The sequence below is a fragment of the Clinocottus analis genome, unplaced genomic scaffold (assembly GCF_023055335.1).
Source record: "Clinocottus analis isolate CAN_PGR_092001 unplaced genomic scaffold, fCliAna1.0.p SCAF_21, whole genome shotgun sequence".
Lineage (NCBI taxonomy): Eukaryota > Metazoa > Chordata > Actinopteri > Perciformes > Cottidae > Clinocottus > Clinocottus analis.
This window is the reverse complement of record NW_027175943.1, coordinates 5,856,619-5,872,716: the sequence shown is the minus strand read 5'-3', so window position 1 is coordinate 5,872,716 and position 16,098 is coordinate 5,856,619. Positions and strand designations below refer to the sequence as shown.

The following is a 16,098-nucleotide window of genomic DNA, read 5'->3' as shown; positions in this document are numbered from 1 at the left end:
CATTGGCAATAATCTGTTCCGATTCTGACAGTGATTGAATCCACATTTTGTTTTGAAATCCCTTGCAGGAAGCTGTGCGCGTCATGACGTGTGTCTTGTGCGTGGAGCCCTCGGGGGGGGGGTCGCTGCTCTCCTGCCTCCCGTCCTCTCCTCTCATACATGCTGCTGGTAACAAAGGAGACAACAACAGTGGGATGATGGGTGCTCACACAAGCAGCCAGTCAGAGACACAATAAGAAACCGCAGCTGCTTGTGGATCATTTTTAGTAACAGAATATTATTTTCTTCTCTCTCTCTCTCTCTCTCTGTCTCTGTGCGGGACGAGTTGCGTGTAAAGTAACGTCGCTGCGCCTTGGACCGATTTCGAGCAAAACGCGTTTTTTTTTCTTCTTCTTCTTCTTCCATGTTGGAGTGCCAACATAGAGCCGGATGACTGAGTGGAAGAGCCAGACGCGCCCGAGTGACACCGGTGAGGTTTCCTTCATGTTTTACGTGGCTCTGCTTCATGTTGGGTCCTTGAGCGCGTGAGGTTTGCGTGAGTCTGGAGGCACCTGTGCCCTGAAGGAAGCAGCGGGGACACTTGTTCAGGGTTCATGCGATTACAGGGACGTTGTCACGCTGAAATGTGAATGATTTAAACCCTGGAATATCTTGAAATAGTTCAGTACCATGGGATATGATCCCATTTTGTTAATGCAGGTTACAGTGTGCAGGGGCTGCACCGTTAGGGACACACATAACACCGTGAAAGGCAAACTTTAATGTTGAGCATGTTATGAATAGTCTACCTTTTTTAAAGCTAAAATACATTTGTATGGAGTTTCATGTTATACTAATGGTCACTGGCCCACCGATGGCAGCTTCAGATGTGTAAAAGGCCCAAATATTACATTTATATTTACATATCATTATTGTTTCTGCAACTTGAGTCACCTCACCAACTCTATATGGGGATATTCCTCTTTCCTGACTTCCCTCCTGTGTGTGTGTGTGTGTGTGTGTGTGTGTGTGTGTGTGTGTGTGTGCGTGTGTGTTTTCCTTCTCCACACACCTTTTCCGTCCCCTCTTCCTGTCCAACGTGGAGCTTATACACACCACATGAATTGGAGTGGTAGCTCTCTCAAAGCCCCCTCCCCTTACCCATTTTGTATACACACTGACCCATTAGTGTCCAGAGCAGATGGCATACTGTACAGCGAGAGAGAGAGCGAGAGAGAGCATTGTGTTGATGGGTGTCCAAGCACTTAAGGATTGTTCTCAAACTGCTCTGATTTAAGGGATCGCACCATATCTGGGATGTGTTGGAGTTGGCAGGACAAATACACTTCCTGGAATGAATGACTGTCCCACTGACCCCGCCTGAGAGCGCGGAGCGTCCAGGAGACCGAAAGGAGCCATTGAACGAACCAGGTCAATAGAGCAAAAGGAGACAAAAGAGAAGTGCAGTCTGGTGGGGGGCTGATTGAAAGAAAGTCAGGGGGGAATTGTAACCTCAAGTCTCGTCTCTCACTTGGTGTATAAGTGCATTAACACACACTCAGAGCACGTTACCCCCGCTGTAGAAGAGTGCTTTGTGAGCGTTCACACCCTCTTATCTGAGGTTTATATGTCACCTTGTGGAGCATGATAATAACCCGGAGGGACAAAACTGAAACCTGGACAGAGCGTCATTACCCTCACACCCACATAGACGCTGCTGATGTTTCCTGCAAAAACAAAACAAAACACGCAAGACAAGGAGCGGCAGAAGAAGAACCGAGGTCGATGGTTAGAAAAGGGAACCGTCTGTCAGTCAACATTCACACGATGCCATTTTCTAACCATCCAATGCTGTTTGTCTGACCAGGAACATTTTCCAGTCGGACTGAAACTTGAAACCTCATCTGTCTTTTTCCTTTATTTTAAGCTCACTGGCGAGCATGCACATCCCTTCCAAACTGGTCTGACCCGCTGGTGCACTTTCTCAATAACACACAGCGACTGGTTGTGTGTTGTTGACTTTAGTGAGTTAAACCTGGATCGCTGACTGTGGCGATGCTTTTGTTTATATCCGCTGCGCTGTACTCTCCATTAATTTCTCAAAAATGTTGCCCGGTCCGGTCGCGGCACTTTATATAAAAGGAGCAGCCTCTATAATCTTTCACAAAGCAAGGGAGCACTTTGTGAATGTCCCAGTAATGAGGTACTCCACAAATTGGGTATTGCTCTTCTTGCATAAAAAATGGCTGACTCGCGAGAGACAAATAAAGGTCAAAATTGCCCATCAGAAGTTTTTCCAGACCCAAAGATGACGTGTTCAAATGTCCCGTTTTCAAGGTATGAAATTGTCTGCAATATGATGCTGACCACTCTCCTTTTTGAGAAGCTGAAACCAGTGACTGTCAGAAGAACACATTTGTTTTGGTGTCATTCCTTTCATTATTTGACAAGTGATTGTCTCAACATTTGTTCGAAAAAGCCGCAAATAGTCGTTGAGATATTTCAGCCTGGAGCAAACTGAATGGAGTAACATCGTCTTCTCTACCTTGACTCGCTTTTCTGGATGACTCATAACATGACTAACCCTCTTTTGGATTGATATTGCATCAGCTGTTGCACACACACACATATACGCACACACACGCACAAACACACAATGTGAAGAATCTGCAGCGTGGCCATTTGGTCGCCTCAATGGAAGCTGACATTTCTTATTATTGTCGTCACGTTTCTTTTTTTTAGGCACTCCTGTGAAAGAAGTGACAGCTTCATTGAAATGAATAAGGACATTTCTGTGTTTGAATTTTAAAGGAGCGGTGTGTGTTTCTAATTTCTTTTTACCGGTTTTGTCGCATGCTTATTGAATTCCTAGTGAGGAGTTGTCTGTGTTTAATGGGTGGCACTTCATCATGTGACGACTTCAGACAATATTGTTACACAACGAATATAAAGGAGTGTAACAAAGCAATGTAGCTTGAAGGTAAAAGATTACGAGGCGCTCGAGGCTATTAAACCTGTAAATGGTGATTATAAATGCACATTTGTATCGAAACCATCCCTCGACTGTCTTGCCCTTTGTGGTCGGCCCTCCTGTATTGAAACAGTGGTTAACTATTAATTTGAAATACAATAATGCATCATATGAAGCTGTTTGAAAGTCCGCTTGCTACGCAGGTATGACACATGAATTACCAGCTAATCACAGAAGTATTGGCATTTGTATTTGTCGCTTCACTGTGTCTGTTTACACGGTGAAGTGAAGCTTTTTAGGCAACTTTAGGATTGAAAAATCCATTATTTGTAGCTGGATTTTTCCTTTGCTGCGTCAGCTTGTAAACAGACTTGTCATCTATGTTATAGCCTGATAATCTCCTGTAAGGAGTGGGCTTCTTACGGGGCAAAGTTCCTTTTCCTGTGAGGCCTTACAGGGGGGGAGCGCCAAAGTCTTATCCCGAGATTATACTGTAATGCAAATACTGAGTGGATGTGGTGTTTATTTGATTGTGTAAATGTTCATTTCAGCTACAGAATGTGACTATAATTGTCGTGAGCTGGGCTTTTTTTTAAGGCGTCGCAAGCCGAAGAGGTTGAGAACCAATAACGGATAGGTGCACAGCTCACTATGTCACCGCTGCTTCCTCAGTCAGTCGCTCTCTTTTGTCCCCAAATCCCGGCCTTATGTCGAATGAAGAAAATGCCAGAAAATGTACTTTCAGACATTTCATTATATAATGTCAAACTGGTCTTAAACATTCTTTTCCTTTGTCTTTACTCACCAGGTGACGATGACATGCTCACATTGACCTTTGCCCTTAAAGCCTGACCTCTCGTTGGTCAGGGCTGGGAGTTAAACACATCGGGGGAGAAGACTCAAGCTACCATGTCGGTCCAGGGAGCGTCCCAGCGGCCCGCGTCGCCTCTGCCCCTCAAACCGGAGGCCAAGCCGAGACCGGAGATCCCTCCCAAGCCGTCGCCACAAGCCAGCTCCCCTCCTTCGCCGGACAGAGGCAGCAGCGGCGCGAGCGTTTCGGGAGGGAAGGTCAAGAGTATTGTAAACAAGTTCAGCAAACAGGATTCGAGTGAGGTGGCGGAACGAGCCACAAACGGTACCGCCGAAGTAACGACGTCACTTAAGCGGTTCAAAAGGCCGCCGACGGTCAAGCCCAAACCGCGCCGCACCAGTCTGCCGCCTCAGATTGAGAAGGCGCCGCCGCTGCCCTTGAAGAAGAGCCGCATCGCGCGGGAGGGGAGAGGGAGGAAAGGTGATGAGGAGGACGGCGTCAGTGTGGAAGGAGGTCGATCAGGTACAGTGGCTTCATCTCCTGCGTTTTAATATATATAGTATTTTACTTTTAAATGTATTTCACACGTTTGAAACTGCACATTGTCGTCTTCACCTGGACTTGGTTTGGTTAACTTCGGGATAATAATAAAGTCAAAAGTGAAGCTTAGGTGTTTATTACAGGATGACCTATAACGGCAGGAGTGACACACAACAGTTGTCCCGCCTCCAACTTGATATGGTGAGCATCAGGAAGCTGTGTCATGTGATTTATTGGAAATCATTTTTCCCTGAGATAACTTTTATTGTTCAGAGCTGGAATCATTTGAAGTCACTTATTGACGCTACAACTCTGCGGTCACGATGAACTTTATCCTCTCACAGTCTCACAGACTGAGTGAAGTTTTTGATAAATAAAACTGGAAAAAAAACAACATACATTTTACACGATTGGACACAACAGTCAGGTGTGGTACTTCATAAAATATGAATCAACAGCTATAAACAGGTTCTCTCAGTCAGCTGGTCACATATGTGTGTGTGTGTGTGTGTGTGTGTGTGTGTGTGTGCGTGTCTGTGCAGGATATGTTCAGTTACAGCTCGCTGACAGAGGAGTGTCAATCGATGTGTCATGTTCAGCTTTGTCCCGACTCGACAAGGAAGCCAAAGTCTTTGTATTAGCTGTGATTCATGTGGTTCCTCTACCGCGACGCACACTGCGCTTTCACTTCGTTGTTTTGGTTCCCCGTTGGCAACAACAAGCCGTAAAAGAAGCCAGATTCTGTGGCCATGCGTCCACATGCCGTGTTTCAAAGGCCAATACGTATCTTTTACTGGAGATCGTGGTCGCAACTTGCGATTATTTTCTGTCACGATTCATCGGTTCAGTTATCTTTCTGATCAATTGTTTGGAAAGATAATTGTGGAAAAGGTCGGGTCCAGAGAAGGTTTAGGAGTTTGTGCCTAAAATATAACCGTCACACATTCTTCCACGATCAAAATAGTTTGATCAAATGATCCCTATGAGCCCGACTGGTGATATTTGAGCAATTAAGCAACTGTAAAAATCGTGGCGTTATCTTAAAATACTGCAATCCTCTTTATTTTCCTATATTCATAAGACGTCTGTACTGGCTAATATGGAAATGTTGGATATTGAGTTGGGCTTTTTTTTTTAAAATTTTTTACTTCATCTTCTTTTCCTTTCATGTGACCCCATTTGACCTTCTTCCTCTCTGTTTCCTCCATTTCCTTTTGTCAATACTGGATTTTTTTTCTTTGCCCAATGCAACGCTCCCAGCTTCCCATGAATATTTGAAGACCCCACTTGCAGACTTGCTGTATTTGCATATTGATGAACTGCTGACTCGACGGTCCAACGCGTGCCAATGTGAAGTTCAAAAGAAAAGAAAGCTCTCTACGAAAGTGTGCCGCCCCATCGGGGGATACACATGTCGGATAGAAGTATGCAGGAAACCGCTCCGTCACACTTTATTAGCGTAGTGTTTGAAGCGCTACGTTTCCTGCAGGAACGAACAAAATGTGTGTGCTTTGTGACACGTTTGTGGAAAATAAAGAAGCTAATCTTCGTTGCGTCTTTTTCAATGCAGCGCCGGATGGAAAAGAGGTGGAGCTTCCGCTGGTTGGAGGAGGTGAACCGGAGGCGGAGCACAGGCCTCACACGCCTCTGGGTCCGAGCTGCGAGCCCAACTGCAGCTGTGTGTGCCACCTGCAGTGGCCCGGCATGAAACTGATATGGGTGCCCGTGGACATGGACGACAGCGGGGCGGAGGAGGGAGTCGAGGAGGAGACTGACGCGGAAGAGCACAGGGGGGAGGATGCGGAGACTTGGGAGGAGGAGGCGGAGGTGGTGACAGGTGGGGAGGAGGCCGGGGAGGCCGGGGATGACGTGGACAAGATGTCTGTGATTGATGAGAGCGACGCGCTGAAACACAACAAGGCAAAGTTCCACCAGTGTCTGGATGTTCTGATCGCCGACGGTCACAGGAGACTTTCGGACCCGGGGCCTCGCTCCGTCCTCTCCTCCCTCGCCATCACTCGCTCTCAGTCGCCCCCGGTGCCCCCGAAACGGGCCCAGTCGCCCCAAATTCACTACTTGCCCACTCAAGCCGAAGAGGAAAACATTTACGAGGCCACGCTTCCGGTGGTCGACGCCGCCGCGCCGAAAACGTCCACGTCGCTGTGTAAGGAGCAGGATATTCCTCTTATCAGGGTACGCAAACCACCGCGCCTGTCCCAGCTGTCCTACAGCACCTCGGACCCCACATCCGAGTTCCAGATGGACTGTGAGCCCATCTCGAGCCCGGACGACGCGCCGCCGGCCGTCCCGCCGCGGATGCCCGTGAGTCACGACGGCCGCAGCCTCACGCCGGTACACCGGGGCGTCGCCCTGCCGCTGCCCACGGCGGAGGAGCGGCGCAACTTGCGGCCCTCGTCCCCTTGCGGCTCGGCGGCCAGCGGGCTGAGCCCCCAGGTGGCCGTCACTCCGCCCAGCCCCCACAGGCCGCCACCTCCACCGCCAAAGATGGATCCCAGGAGGCTCAGTAGTGCCTCCATGCAATCGCTCACACCGAAAAAAGGTTTGTGCGGAGCAAACATTATTATCTTCTGCCCGGGATGAGCAAACAAACTGTACATTTTCTGTGTGTGATCAAAAAGCGATGACGCCGTTGAATTGTCTCCTCAGACGGAGAGGAGAATGGAGGGAATGAAGGCGAGGACTCGGCTGGAGAACCGTGAGTTATCAGCCTCACTTGACCTCTTACTTCCATTTTTAAAAGGACAAGGCTGACGATATTTTGTTATTCTTGTATTTGACCAAAAAAAATAGACCAAAGCCGCCCATTAGTGGATCCTAACTACTAAAAACCAATGAGGCGCTCTGTTGCACTGGATATTTATGCACTGTAGTTTACTTTCAATCAATCATGTACGCACCTGCTGTTGTAAAAACTGACGAGCACACCAAATGTGTGTTCATCCGCAGCAGAAAATAGTCCCCAACTAAAGTGCTGTTTTGTCTAGTTTCCATAGCCAGCGGTTTAAAGACACTATTTAGCCTTTTATTGTATATTTAGTTCTTCAGCTGGAGCTTAGAGCAGCACAGATAGTATTCAGCAGAAACACATTTTTGGGTTTGGTCTTTTTTATGGGATTTGTTGACGATAAGAAAAAAATGTCAACAGTCAACATTAGTGCTTTGTGTGTATCAACATCAAATGTACCATTTGCTCTGATGCTTGGATAATTCTGTTTCCTGTCACCCGTGTTGATCCCTTCCTCTTTCCATACTTCCTGCTTTAGGCGTCCAATCAGGAGCAACTCCCTCAGGAGGGTGTCATCGTTCAGCTGGGAGTCGCGGCTGCAGGATGGTAAGACGGACACTTGTAACAAAGAAAACATAAAAGCACAAAGGAGAGTCCACTGAAAAAGTCCCAGTAATGTCAGCATGTTTGTCTGCTGGCCGTCACCACTATCACTTCTTACTTGCATACTGGGATTTACTAAGAACCCGTGTGTGACCTGTTTCCCCCCCCCAGAGCCTCTGTATCAGACGTACCGCGCCACCGTCATCACCAAGGAGATCCGACGCCAGACAGTATGTCGCAACATCAGCAAAACCAGCGTGGACTACGCCATGGACTGGACCGCTCGCCGGTCCGGGACCGGGACTGCTACTGCTACTGGAAATGGAGCGCCGAGGGGCAGCCTCGTGCCCCCGGCGAGCCAGAGCACCCTGTGGCAGGACCTCCCGGCCGTGCGGGAGGGCGGGGTGCTGGAGAAGCTCACCCCGGATCAGTGCAAGTACCAGGAGGTGAGGGACTGAGGAGAGGAGGGAAGGGAGAGGCTAATGTGCTGAGGAGAGATCAATCATGCGAGGAGAACAGAAATGGGAGCTGCAGCATCGAGCTTTAAATCCCATCGTGAAATAATAATGTGGTGTTTTTTTATATATATACATTTAGATCCACTCCGCCTCACTGTATCACTCACGCTGTAATATAATATTGATTCACGACATACCCAGTTCATGAAAGCTTTCACTGTCAACTTTCCAGCATCAGCAAGGAAAAAGCATCCTGTTAAGTACAGGAAGTAAAAGATAAGTGATGCATAACATGGACAAGGAATAGTTTAAATGACGATCATTTTTTGATAAACCACCAACATTTCCCTCCTTAGATAGAACCTCGGACATGTTTTCTACAGGAAACCTACGTAGCACATCTGCGGCTGAAGTATATATTTGTTGTTTTGTCCCTGGCAGAGTATGTTCGAGGTTTTGACATCCGAGACCTCGTACCTTCGATCACTGCGAGTTCTGACCGACCACTTCCTGAACAACCGGCAGCTAGAGGAGACGATGATCATCAGAGACAAGAAAACCCTCTTCTCCAACATCCTGAGGGTCCGAGAGGTCAGCGAGAGGTGAGAAATGGTGGAAGGAAGGACGAAGGGAGATAAAAGGAAAGGGGAAACAGGATGATTGATGACTTGTACTAGCATAAGGTCACGTGGGACAACGATGCCAAGAGACAGGAAGGAAAAACAAAGACGAAATGAGTCATTTTTGTCAGTCTTTGCCTGGTTGTTCTTTAAGTTTCGGGGGGAAACCTTTGCTGTCTGACAGGTTCTTGAAGGACCTGGAGGAGCGCATATTCAAGGACCTGGTCTTCCAGGACATCTGTGACATTCTCCACTACCACGCCCAGCACAACTTCCAGGCCTACATCGACTACGTCCGCAACCAGCTCTACCAGGAAAAGACCTACACCTCGCTCCTGTGAGGAATTCTCACAAATATTTTCTCCCTCTTCTCCCTCCGTCGCCGCATTTCACACGAATATGAACATCGGAGCTGCCTTGCGTACCTTTTTTGATATGTGCATTCGTGTTTGTCCGCAGGAAGAACAACGCACAGTTTGCTACGGTCATCGCTCGTCTCCAGGAGTCGCCTCAATGCCAGCGGCTGCCCTTCATGTCCTTCTTGCTGCTTCCCTTCCAGCGAATAACACGCATCAAAATGCTCCTTGAGGTGAGCGACGTCACAGGAGCACACGTTGTTTTTAACAGCGGCCTGTCTCTTTTTGTGTTTCAGTTCGTCTACATCCTAGTAATGAAATGAATACATGATCCGATGGGGAATTAAATGTCTGCTTCAATCGTTTCGTGGTTGTGAGTCAGTTTGCAGTTGTGTTTTCTTTCCCTGCGAGTGAAAAAAGAAGCGTATTGTTAGGTCATGTCACAGGTATGTAACTACAATGCAGTCAGCCTTCCTAACCTTTAAATGATTTGCTCCGCGGCCTTTACAGAATGCCAGTTCATTCGGTATAACTGACCCATCTCTTTTCCTACCAGCCACTGAAAGGTAACAGTCCGAGTCCATCACGGTGTGTTGCTTCCTGGAATGTTCTCATGCCAGCGTAATCCTCCCCGTTCAGCCGCGCCACTGCCTTGACCTATGAGCAAACACCCTGCTTCAACCTCCGGACCTTTGTTTGCATTTGGCTGGGGGGGGGGGGAAATGTATCCTGTTGATGCCGTTTGTCCGTGTAGCAGAAACAAAGTTGTTGTTTGTCGTTTCAGAACATCTTGAGGAGGACAAAGGAGAAGACGAAAGAGGAGCAGACGGCCTCCAAGGCTTTGACTTCGGTGTCCAAGGTAAAGGCCCCTCACCCCTCACCCTCTCTTCTGCCTGCATATCCACACAATTAGACTCCAGAGTGCTTCGCAGGCCTCTGGATATTGGATGTCAGCCATTGTCTGAGTGAAGGATCTCCTACTGAAAGAGCTCGGCGGTGGCGGTGAATCATACTTGCCACCGAGGACAAAGGCAGTGCGGGATGGTTTGCTCAAACAGGGAGACATTTGTCAAAGGAGTGAACCCGATACTCTCAATCAGATGCAGCCAGTTCTATACATAACGTCAGCAGAGATTTTACGATTGCGTCTCTTTTTTCCACCATCCCTCAGATCATCGAGGAGTGCAACACGCAGGTGGGAAAGATGCGACAGATGGAGGAGCTATACCATGTCAATCAAACGCTGGAGTTTGACAAGCTCAAGGTAAACTCAAACACACACACAAGAAGCATGTGCACAATTATAATATGTCAGTATTTCTGTTGGATTTGAGCCCCTCTTAGAAATTTCTTTATTCAAAAAAACGGCAACATGGACCTACTTTTGCCTGCGTCTCCTCCAGGCCGTCCCCATCATCTCCCAGACGCGATACTTGGAGAAGAAAGGGGAGCTGCAGGAAATGTCCAAAGGTGGCACTATCTTCAACATGAGGTCAAAGTTCAACCCCGTCTACCTCTTCCTCTTCAATGATCTGCTCATCATCGCTGCCAAGAAGGGGTGAGGGCACAGCTGGTCGGTTTTAAACACCAGTAGGAAACAAACCTCAGGGATGGCAATGAGTTTGTCAGGGGTCGGTCGGTTTACAAATACCTCAACAACTATTTGATGGATTGGAAATTCTGTACAGACGTCCAACGTCCACAAGGCCACATTTTAAAGTTGTCCAATACTTTGGTCTGTGACCAAACACCTGCAACACGAATGGCTTTCCCATCAGACTCCGGTGTGCTTCCTGTTTCGTGCCGATTACCAAATGCTAGCGCGCTAACAAGCTCAGCTAAGATGGTGAACGGAGTAACTGTCCGTATTTTTTAAATCAGCTTGTCGGCATTGTCATGACGAGCACGAGAACCGACTGCAAAAAAAAACCGGCTCTTTCACATTCGGTCATCAAAAATAAAATTAGTCTAAACTTCCTCAAATGTAGCAGGAAGTAGTGTTTGAAGAGAACCTAGAGGAACAGATAAGTAGGTTTAAAACATACCGTCGTTGCCACACCGACGGTAGATGCGTTTTAAAAAAGAATTGCATCCACATGCATGTGAAACAAAATCTAAAACACACGCTTCGGTATTTCTCACTGCACGCGATTTCTCCTTTTTGAAGTCCTTCTGTTTCTCTGACAGTGCCGAGCGCTTTGTGGTTCTCGACCACGCCCACCGCTCTCTGGTACAGGTGCAGTCAACAGAGGATGGCGGAGGCAGCGTCGGCGCCTTGGAGCACTGCTTCAACCTCACGCTGCTGGAAAACCACCAGGGACGCATGATGGAGCGGCTGCTCAAAGCTCCCTCCCAGTGAGTAGCGCTGCGCGACGCACAAACCGACCCGACTTTCTGCGGGATCGTCTGAAGGATTTGTTCTGAGCTGTGTTTCTGTGAACAGGTCAGACATGCACAGGTGGATGGCGGCTTTCCCCAACCCGACCAACCCGGACAGAGATGAAGAAGAAGTGATTTATGAGGACTGGGGTGAGGACACGCACCTGATGCACACACATTGAATATACTGTACGTGTTTGTGTGTGTTTCACACCCATAGTGTCTTGTGTGTGTGTGTGTGTGTGTCAGATTGTCCTCAGGTGCAGTGTGTGGAGCAGTACATTGCCCAGCAGGCAGACGAGCTCGCCCTGGAGCCCACTGAGATCGTCAACGTCATCCGCAAAACCAACGAGGGTAAGAACGAGGACGGGAAACCCGGACGAAAGAGTTCATTGACTTGTATCAGACTTCCACAGAGCCGGTAACACGCACAAGAACGATTAGAAGAGCTTGTCAGATACACACGGTTGTAAACATTTCCTCTTTTGCAGAGCACAGCGCCGCAGCTGAAAGTGCCCGAAAGTGATATGAACCTTCTCAAATAATTTGATCCACTCGTCCATATTTGTCATTATCAGCGTTTTTGTGGATTTAAACAGACCAAGAAAGGGTTTCAATGTGTTTAAGTGTGCCGACATGGCATCAATCACCTCCATTAACGTGCGCCTTCCTTTGACTCTGCTTGTTTATGCACCCTGATCCTCATGACTGCCTCATTCCTCCTTCTCACCGGAGCAGTTTATTGATTTATTTTTGACTTCCTCGCATGAACGATACAGAAACCTCCAATCTTCCCCCTCGTTTGTTCCCCTCCCGACCCATCCTCTCTCCTCCCACTTCCCCTCTCAGGCTGTTACGAAGGCATCCGCCTGTCCGACGGCCAGAAGGGCTGGTTCCCCGCGGCGAACGTCATCGAGATCACCAACGAGCACGTGAGGCGGCGAAACCTGCGAGAGCGCTACAGAGTCATGCAGGTGGCCAGCCTGGTCGCCAGCAGCAAGGCCAACACCCTGCAGTAGGACCCGCGGATCAAGGATGTTTACGTTAAAAGAATACTGTAATACGACGCTGTACGGATACAAACTCTCCAAAAAGGTGAACTTTGTACGAAGATTATTAGTTGAAGTGTTTGTTTACAACGAGGAAATGGAAGATAAAAAAGGAGAAGAGTGACGATCATGTGACACAACAGTAATAATTACCTTATTTATACGACTGGAGTGTGAGGCCGGAAGCTCATAGGTGATAATTTACGACAGAGACTTTGGGAATGTGCACGCATGCATTCAGTAATCTGCCTCTGACAGCTGGAGTGGCGTTTACATCTGCTTCCTCACCGGCTACGACACGGCAGGTTTGAAATGCCAACCATTCTCGCAATAGCCCTGTTAAGACCGTATAAATATCAGAGCCGCTGCGAGGAACAGGGTTGGGTGTTCCCGCTTATGCCTCCCGTGTCAGAGCGAGGCACCTGCTCGCACATGTTCAACGTGTGAGCCGGAATACAGGAAATACACGTTTTTTTAAGAATCTTGTATCAAACAAAAGAAGAAAAACACATTCTGTGTGATACTCGGCGGTAAAGTAATTTCTCTCACCAAAAGAACACCTTTTTAAAAAACAAATGTAAATCAGGAAGTGCCTTTGAACAACCTGGAAACACTGAATACACCTACGAGCTTTGAACGTGTGTAAATATGGGCGGAGCCGCTCAGTCGCTGTGCTGTCCACTACCTTGTTAGCTCGTGTCAGTAGCCATTATGGATTAATACTTTAGCGCCCCCTGCAGCTTGTTGTCAGTAAAGACATGGATATTATTTGTGGATAGATATGCTGTACATGTACAATATGTTGTAAATAATGAGCGAGGGGGTATTCTCTCCTTCAAAAGCAGTAGTTGTGATTTTATTAAAAATTATGTGTCTTTTAAATAGAGGCTCAACGGTTGATCATTTTTATTGAACACTGATACGGTAGATAGAAAATTACGAGACAAATGTGCAATAAATAAAGGGAGACTTTAAGTGAGAACTAGATTCTTATTTTAGAAAATTAAGGGGTTTTGGTGTCTATCAAAGTCAAAACCCTTATGAGTTTAAAGTGCAAAGAACCCTCAACTCTTATAGTTTCCATAATGAGAAAGAGGTAAAGTCCCTTACAGGGACAAGGAGACACACAGGTTTTAGACAATCTCTACACGATTGCCAGCGCGTCCGCGTCTCCGAGGCTGAGGAGAACACCCACAGCTTCTCCCTCCGAATCTGAGAGCGTCCACTTCACCTCTGAGGCGCTTGATCCTCTGTTTGTCTTTGAGTCTGAGGACAGCGAAGACTCACGGGCAGGCAGATGAACATCGACAACCTTCTTTACCACAAACCCCAAATCCCCCGAGCCGGTTTCTCCGTATTCCATGGCACAACTAAAGTCGATGTAGCTAACGTTATATTGGGCTTTGTGTTGGCTTTCAGTGTTTGTTGATGATTCCTCGGGATGCTGGTACAGCGGAGGATCAGGACGTGTTGCTGCAGGTTTATAGTAGTTTAGGCTCGAGATGTTGTCCTCCTCCATCAGCCTGAAGCCATTCGAGAGGGTGTGCGCTGCCTCGAGCTCTGTATCTGACCAACACCTTCTCTGCTGCAACTGACTCTGCAAACTGGCCTCCCTCTCAGACGGCACATCGTTACAAAGGGGCTTGAATACTCCCTCAGCTGAGCCCCAATGCAAAGGCTCTTCTTGGTGGTGCAGTTTCAGGAGATTAGTAATGGCCTGGTCCTCCTCCTGGGTCAGCTGGAGGACGACCTGTCTTGGCTGCACTGGAATGTGGAGAGTTTTTACTGTGAAGGTGAGGCTGCCCAGATCCCTGCTGGGGTGTGGTCCTGATCTGAATGGGTCTGGACGGGTTGGTGGAGCCGGGAAGGCGGACATGACCGGTGTCGGAGTGTTGAGCTGGAAGCAATCTAAAACCTGATGGAGAGAGATGAGTGGGAAGAGTTTTCGTGAAAAAACAGACAAGAATGAAGTCGTAAAGCTGCACACAGCAAATGTGAACGTTAATGTCTTAAATTTCCATATTACGAACGTTAAAAGCTGGAAAAACAGCTGCTTTTACTTGAAAACATTTTCTTTTATAGCATTTCTGGTGCTTTCACAAAATGCAATATTAAGACGGTATTTCCTGAAATGAACCGCTTCACTGTCAAAACAAACTGCCTCCTCCCTTTGCCTGCGGTCTCAATTTCCTTGCTCGAGTCGCCAAACTTATTAAATGTCCTCTTCTGTCTGAGCCCCTGTATAAACATTACCATCTACCACAACCCAAAGAGCAGAGGACCGGCCAAACCACCTCATCCTGTGCTCAATACGTTCCCACATGCCTCCGGATTTTATATTACGTTTGATTACAAACATGTACATATACACAGATTGTAATATACTCTTGTTTACTAATTTCTTAATATAAAATAATTTAATTAAACTAGAAAGGGTCTTGAAAAGGGCTTAATCTGGATTTGACAGAGGCCCAGACTTAACTGCAGCATTTCCAAAACGTTATTATATTTTGTGTGGGAAGAAGAAGAAAAAAAAGATGAGTCTGTAAACAAAACATCTCTAACATTAGTGTCTATGATAGTGTGTCCATGTTGACTTCAGTATGGATGGGGCTCATGGAGACCAGTGCTGAAGACTCACCCCCAGCTCTGTCACTATGTTGGGGACCCTCTGCCCACAGCCCATGGTGGGGTCAATGTAGAAGAAGTCTGCTGGGATGATTGGGAGCACTGGAGGGGGAAGACACGTCGTCAGCTTCAACAGCTGGACGGTTTGTTTCAAAGCAACGTGGGTGAAAGAAACGGACTCACAGGTTTGGTTGCGACAGTCGGGGACATGGTGCGCAAAGCCCGCGGGGAGGAACATGGGCATGAGGGAGGGGTGGTGCAGGGTCCGGCTGGAGAGAGGAGGCAGCGTGGGCCGCCGTGACCCCTGAGGAGAAACATGGAGGACGTGGTTACGACGAGTGTCCTCTCTGGTTGAATGTCGCGTGATGGAAAACTCACATTGTGTCCTTCGCTGTTCATGGTTGACCTTTCTGCTCAGCGGCGTGGCGCGAAGATAGTGAACCAGCGTCGTCCAGCTCGTTGGCTAACTCACGCGTTGTGTTAAAAGGCAAGAAAAGTAATACACAAACAGTCGTTGGGGAGACTGCTAGCGCCCCCTGCTGGTTGACGTTGGAGACCCCGTTCTTTTGACTGACTTGCAATCACTAAACGGGTGTGTCTAATTAAGAAAAGAAAAAAAACAGTGTCATAGCCAGATATGTCCTTTTATAATTCACCCTCCCAAAATGCAAAAGCCCATTTAAGTGTTCTTTCATGTCATGCTAAAAAGTTAAGTTTGTCTTCATGTCCTGGGTGAGTCAAGGACACTTTATGGATTAGGCTCACACATATTGGAGGGGGAAGTAGTATTCAGATGCTTTGAAGTGCCCGTAGAAAGGGTAAGACGAGTCAAAGGACATTTCCTGAATTGGAAAATGTATCCTTTCCATAAGGTTATGACCCTTAAGGTGAAACCATTTTTTACTACAACTTTACAAATTGGCATAGTGACTATTAGATTTAGTACTTTCCCCCAGAA

The 16,098-nt window shown here is 47.5% G+C and overlaps 2 protein-coding genes across 2 annotated transcripts; one reads left to right on the top strand and one right to left on the bottom strand.

The window, feature by feature from the left end:
* The first annotated feature begins 325 nt into the window (after positions 1-325).
* Positions 326-13,398, top strand: arhgef15b (Rho guanine nucleotide exchange factor 15b). The gene is made up of 16 exons (XM_068587851.1): positions 326-469; positions 3,759-4,283; positions 5,872-6,861; positions 6,969-7,017; positions 7,586-7,653; positions 7,822-8,096; positions 8,550-8,710; positions 8,913-9,065; positions 9,188-9,317; positions 9,869-9,943; positions 10,256-10,348; positions 10,488-10,642; positions 11,272-11,439; positions 11,528-11,613; positions 11,713-11,817; positions 12,313-13,398. Exons 2-16 carry the CDS (start codon positions 3,860-3,862, stop codon positions 12,480-12,482), a joined length of 3,102 nt encoding a protein of 1,033 aa, XP_068443952.1. The 5' UTR covers positions 326-469; positions 3,759-3,859; the 3' UTR covers positions 12,483-13,398.
* LOC137792256 (uncharacterized) lies at positions 13,393-15,630 on the bottom strand. The gene is made up of 4 exons (XM_068587852.1): positions 15,519-15,630; positions 15,324-15,444; positions 15,154-15,242; positions 13,393-14,427 (listed from the first exon to the last, which is right to left on the bottom strand). Exons 1-4 carry the CDS (start codon positions 15,537-15,539, stop codon positions 13,657-13,659), a joined length of 1,002 nt encoding a protein of 333 aa, XP_068443953.1. The 5' UTR covers positions 15,540-15,630; the 3' UTR covers positions 13,393-13,656.
* Positions 15,631-16,098: the final 468 nt, after the last annotated feature.

Coding starts and splice junctions, on each gene's coding strand:
- LOC137792256 (XM_068587852.1), bottom strand. CDS start 15,539: ATGAACAGCGAAGGACACAAT. Junction 15,445..15,518: donor TGAACAGCGAAGGACACAAT/GTGAGTTTTCCA, acceptor GTTTCTCCTCAG/GGGTCACGGCGGCCCACGCT. Junction 14,428..15,153: donor ACATAGTGACAGAGCTGGGG/GTGAGTCTTCAG, acceptor TCTCTCCATCAG/GTTTTAGATTGCTTCCAGCT.
- arhgef15b (XM_068587851.1), top strand. CDS start 3,860: ATGTCGGTCCAGGGAGCGTCCCAGCGGCCCGCGTCGCCTCTGCCCCTC. Junction 4,284..5,871: donor TGTGGAAGGAGGTCGATCAG/GTACAGTGGCTT, acceptor TTTTCAATGCAG/CGCCGGATGGAAAAGAGGTG. Junction 11,614..11,712: donor AGTGATTTATGAGGACTGGG/GTGAGGACACGC, acceptor TGTGTGTGTCAG/ATTGTCCTCAGGTGCAGTGT.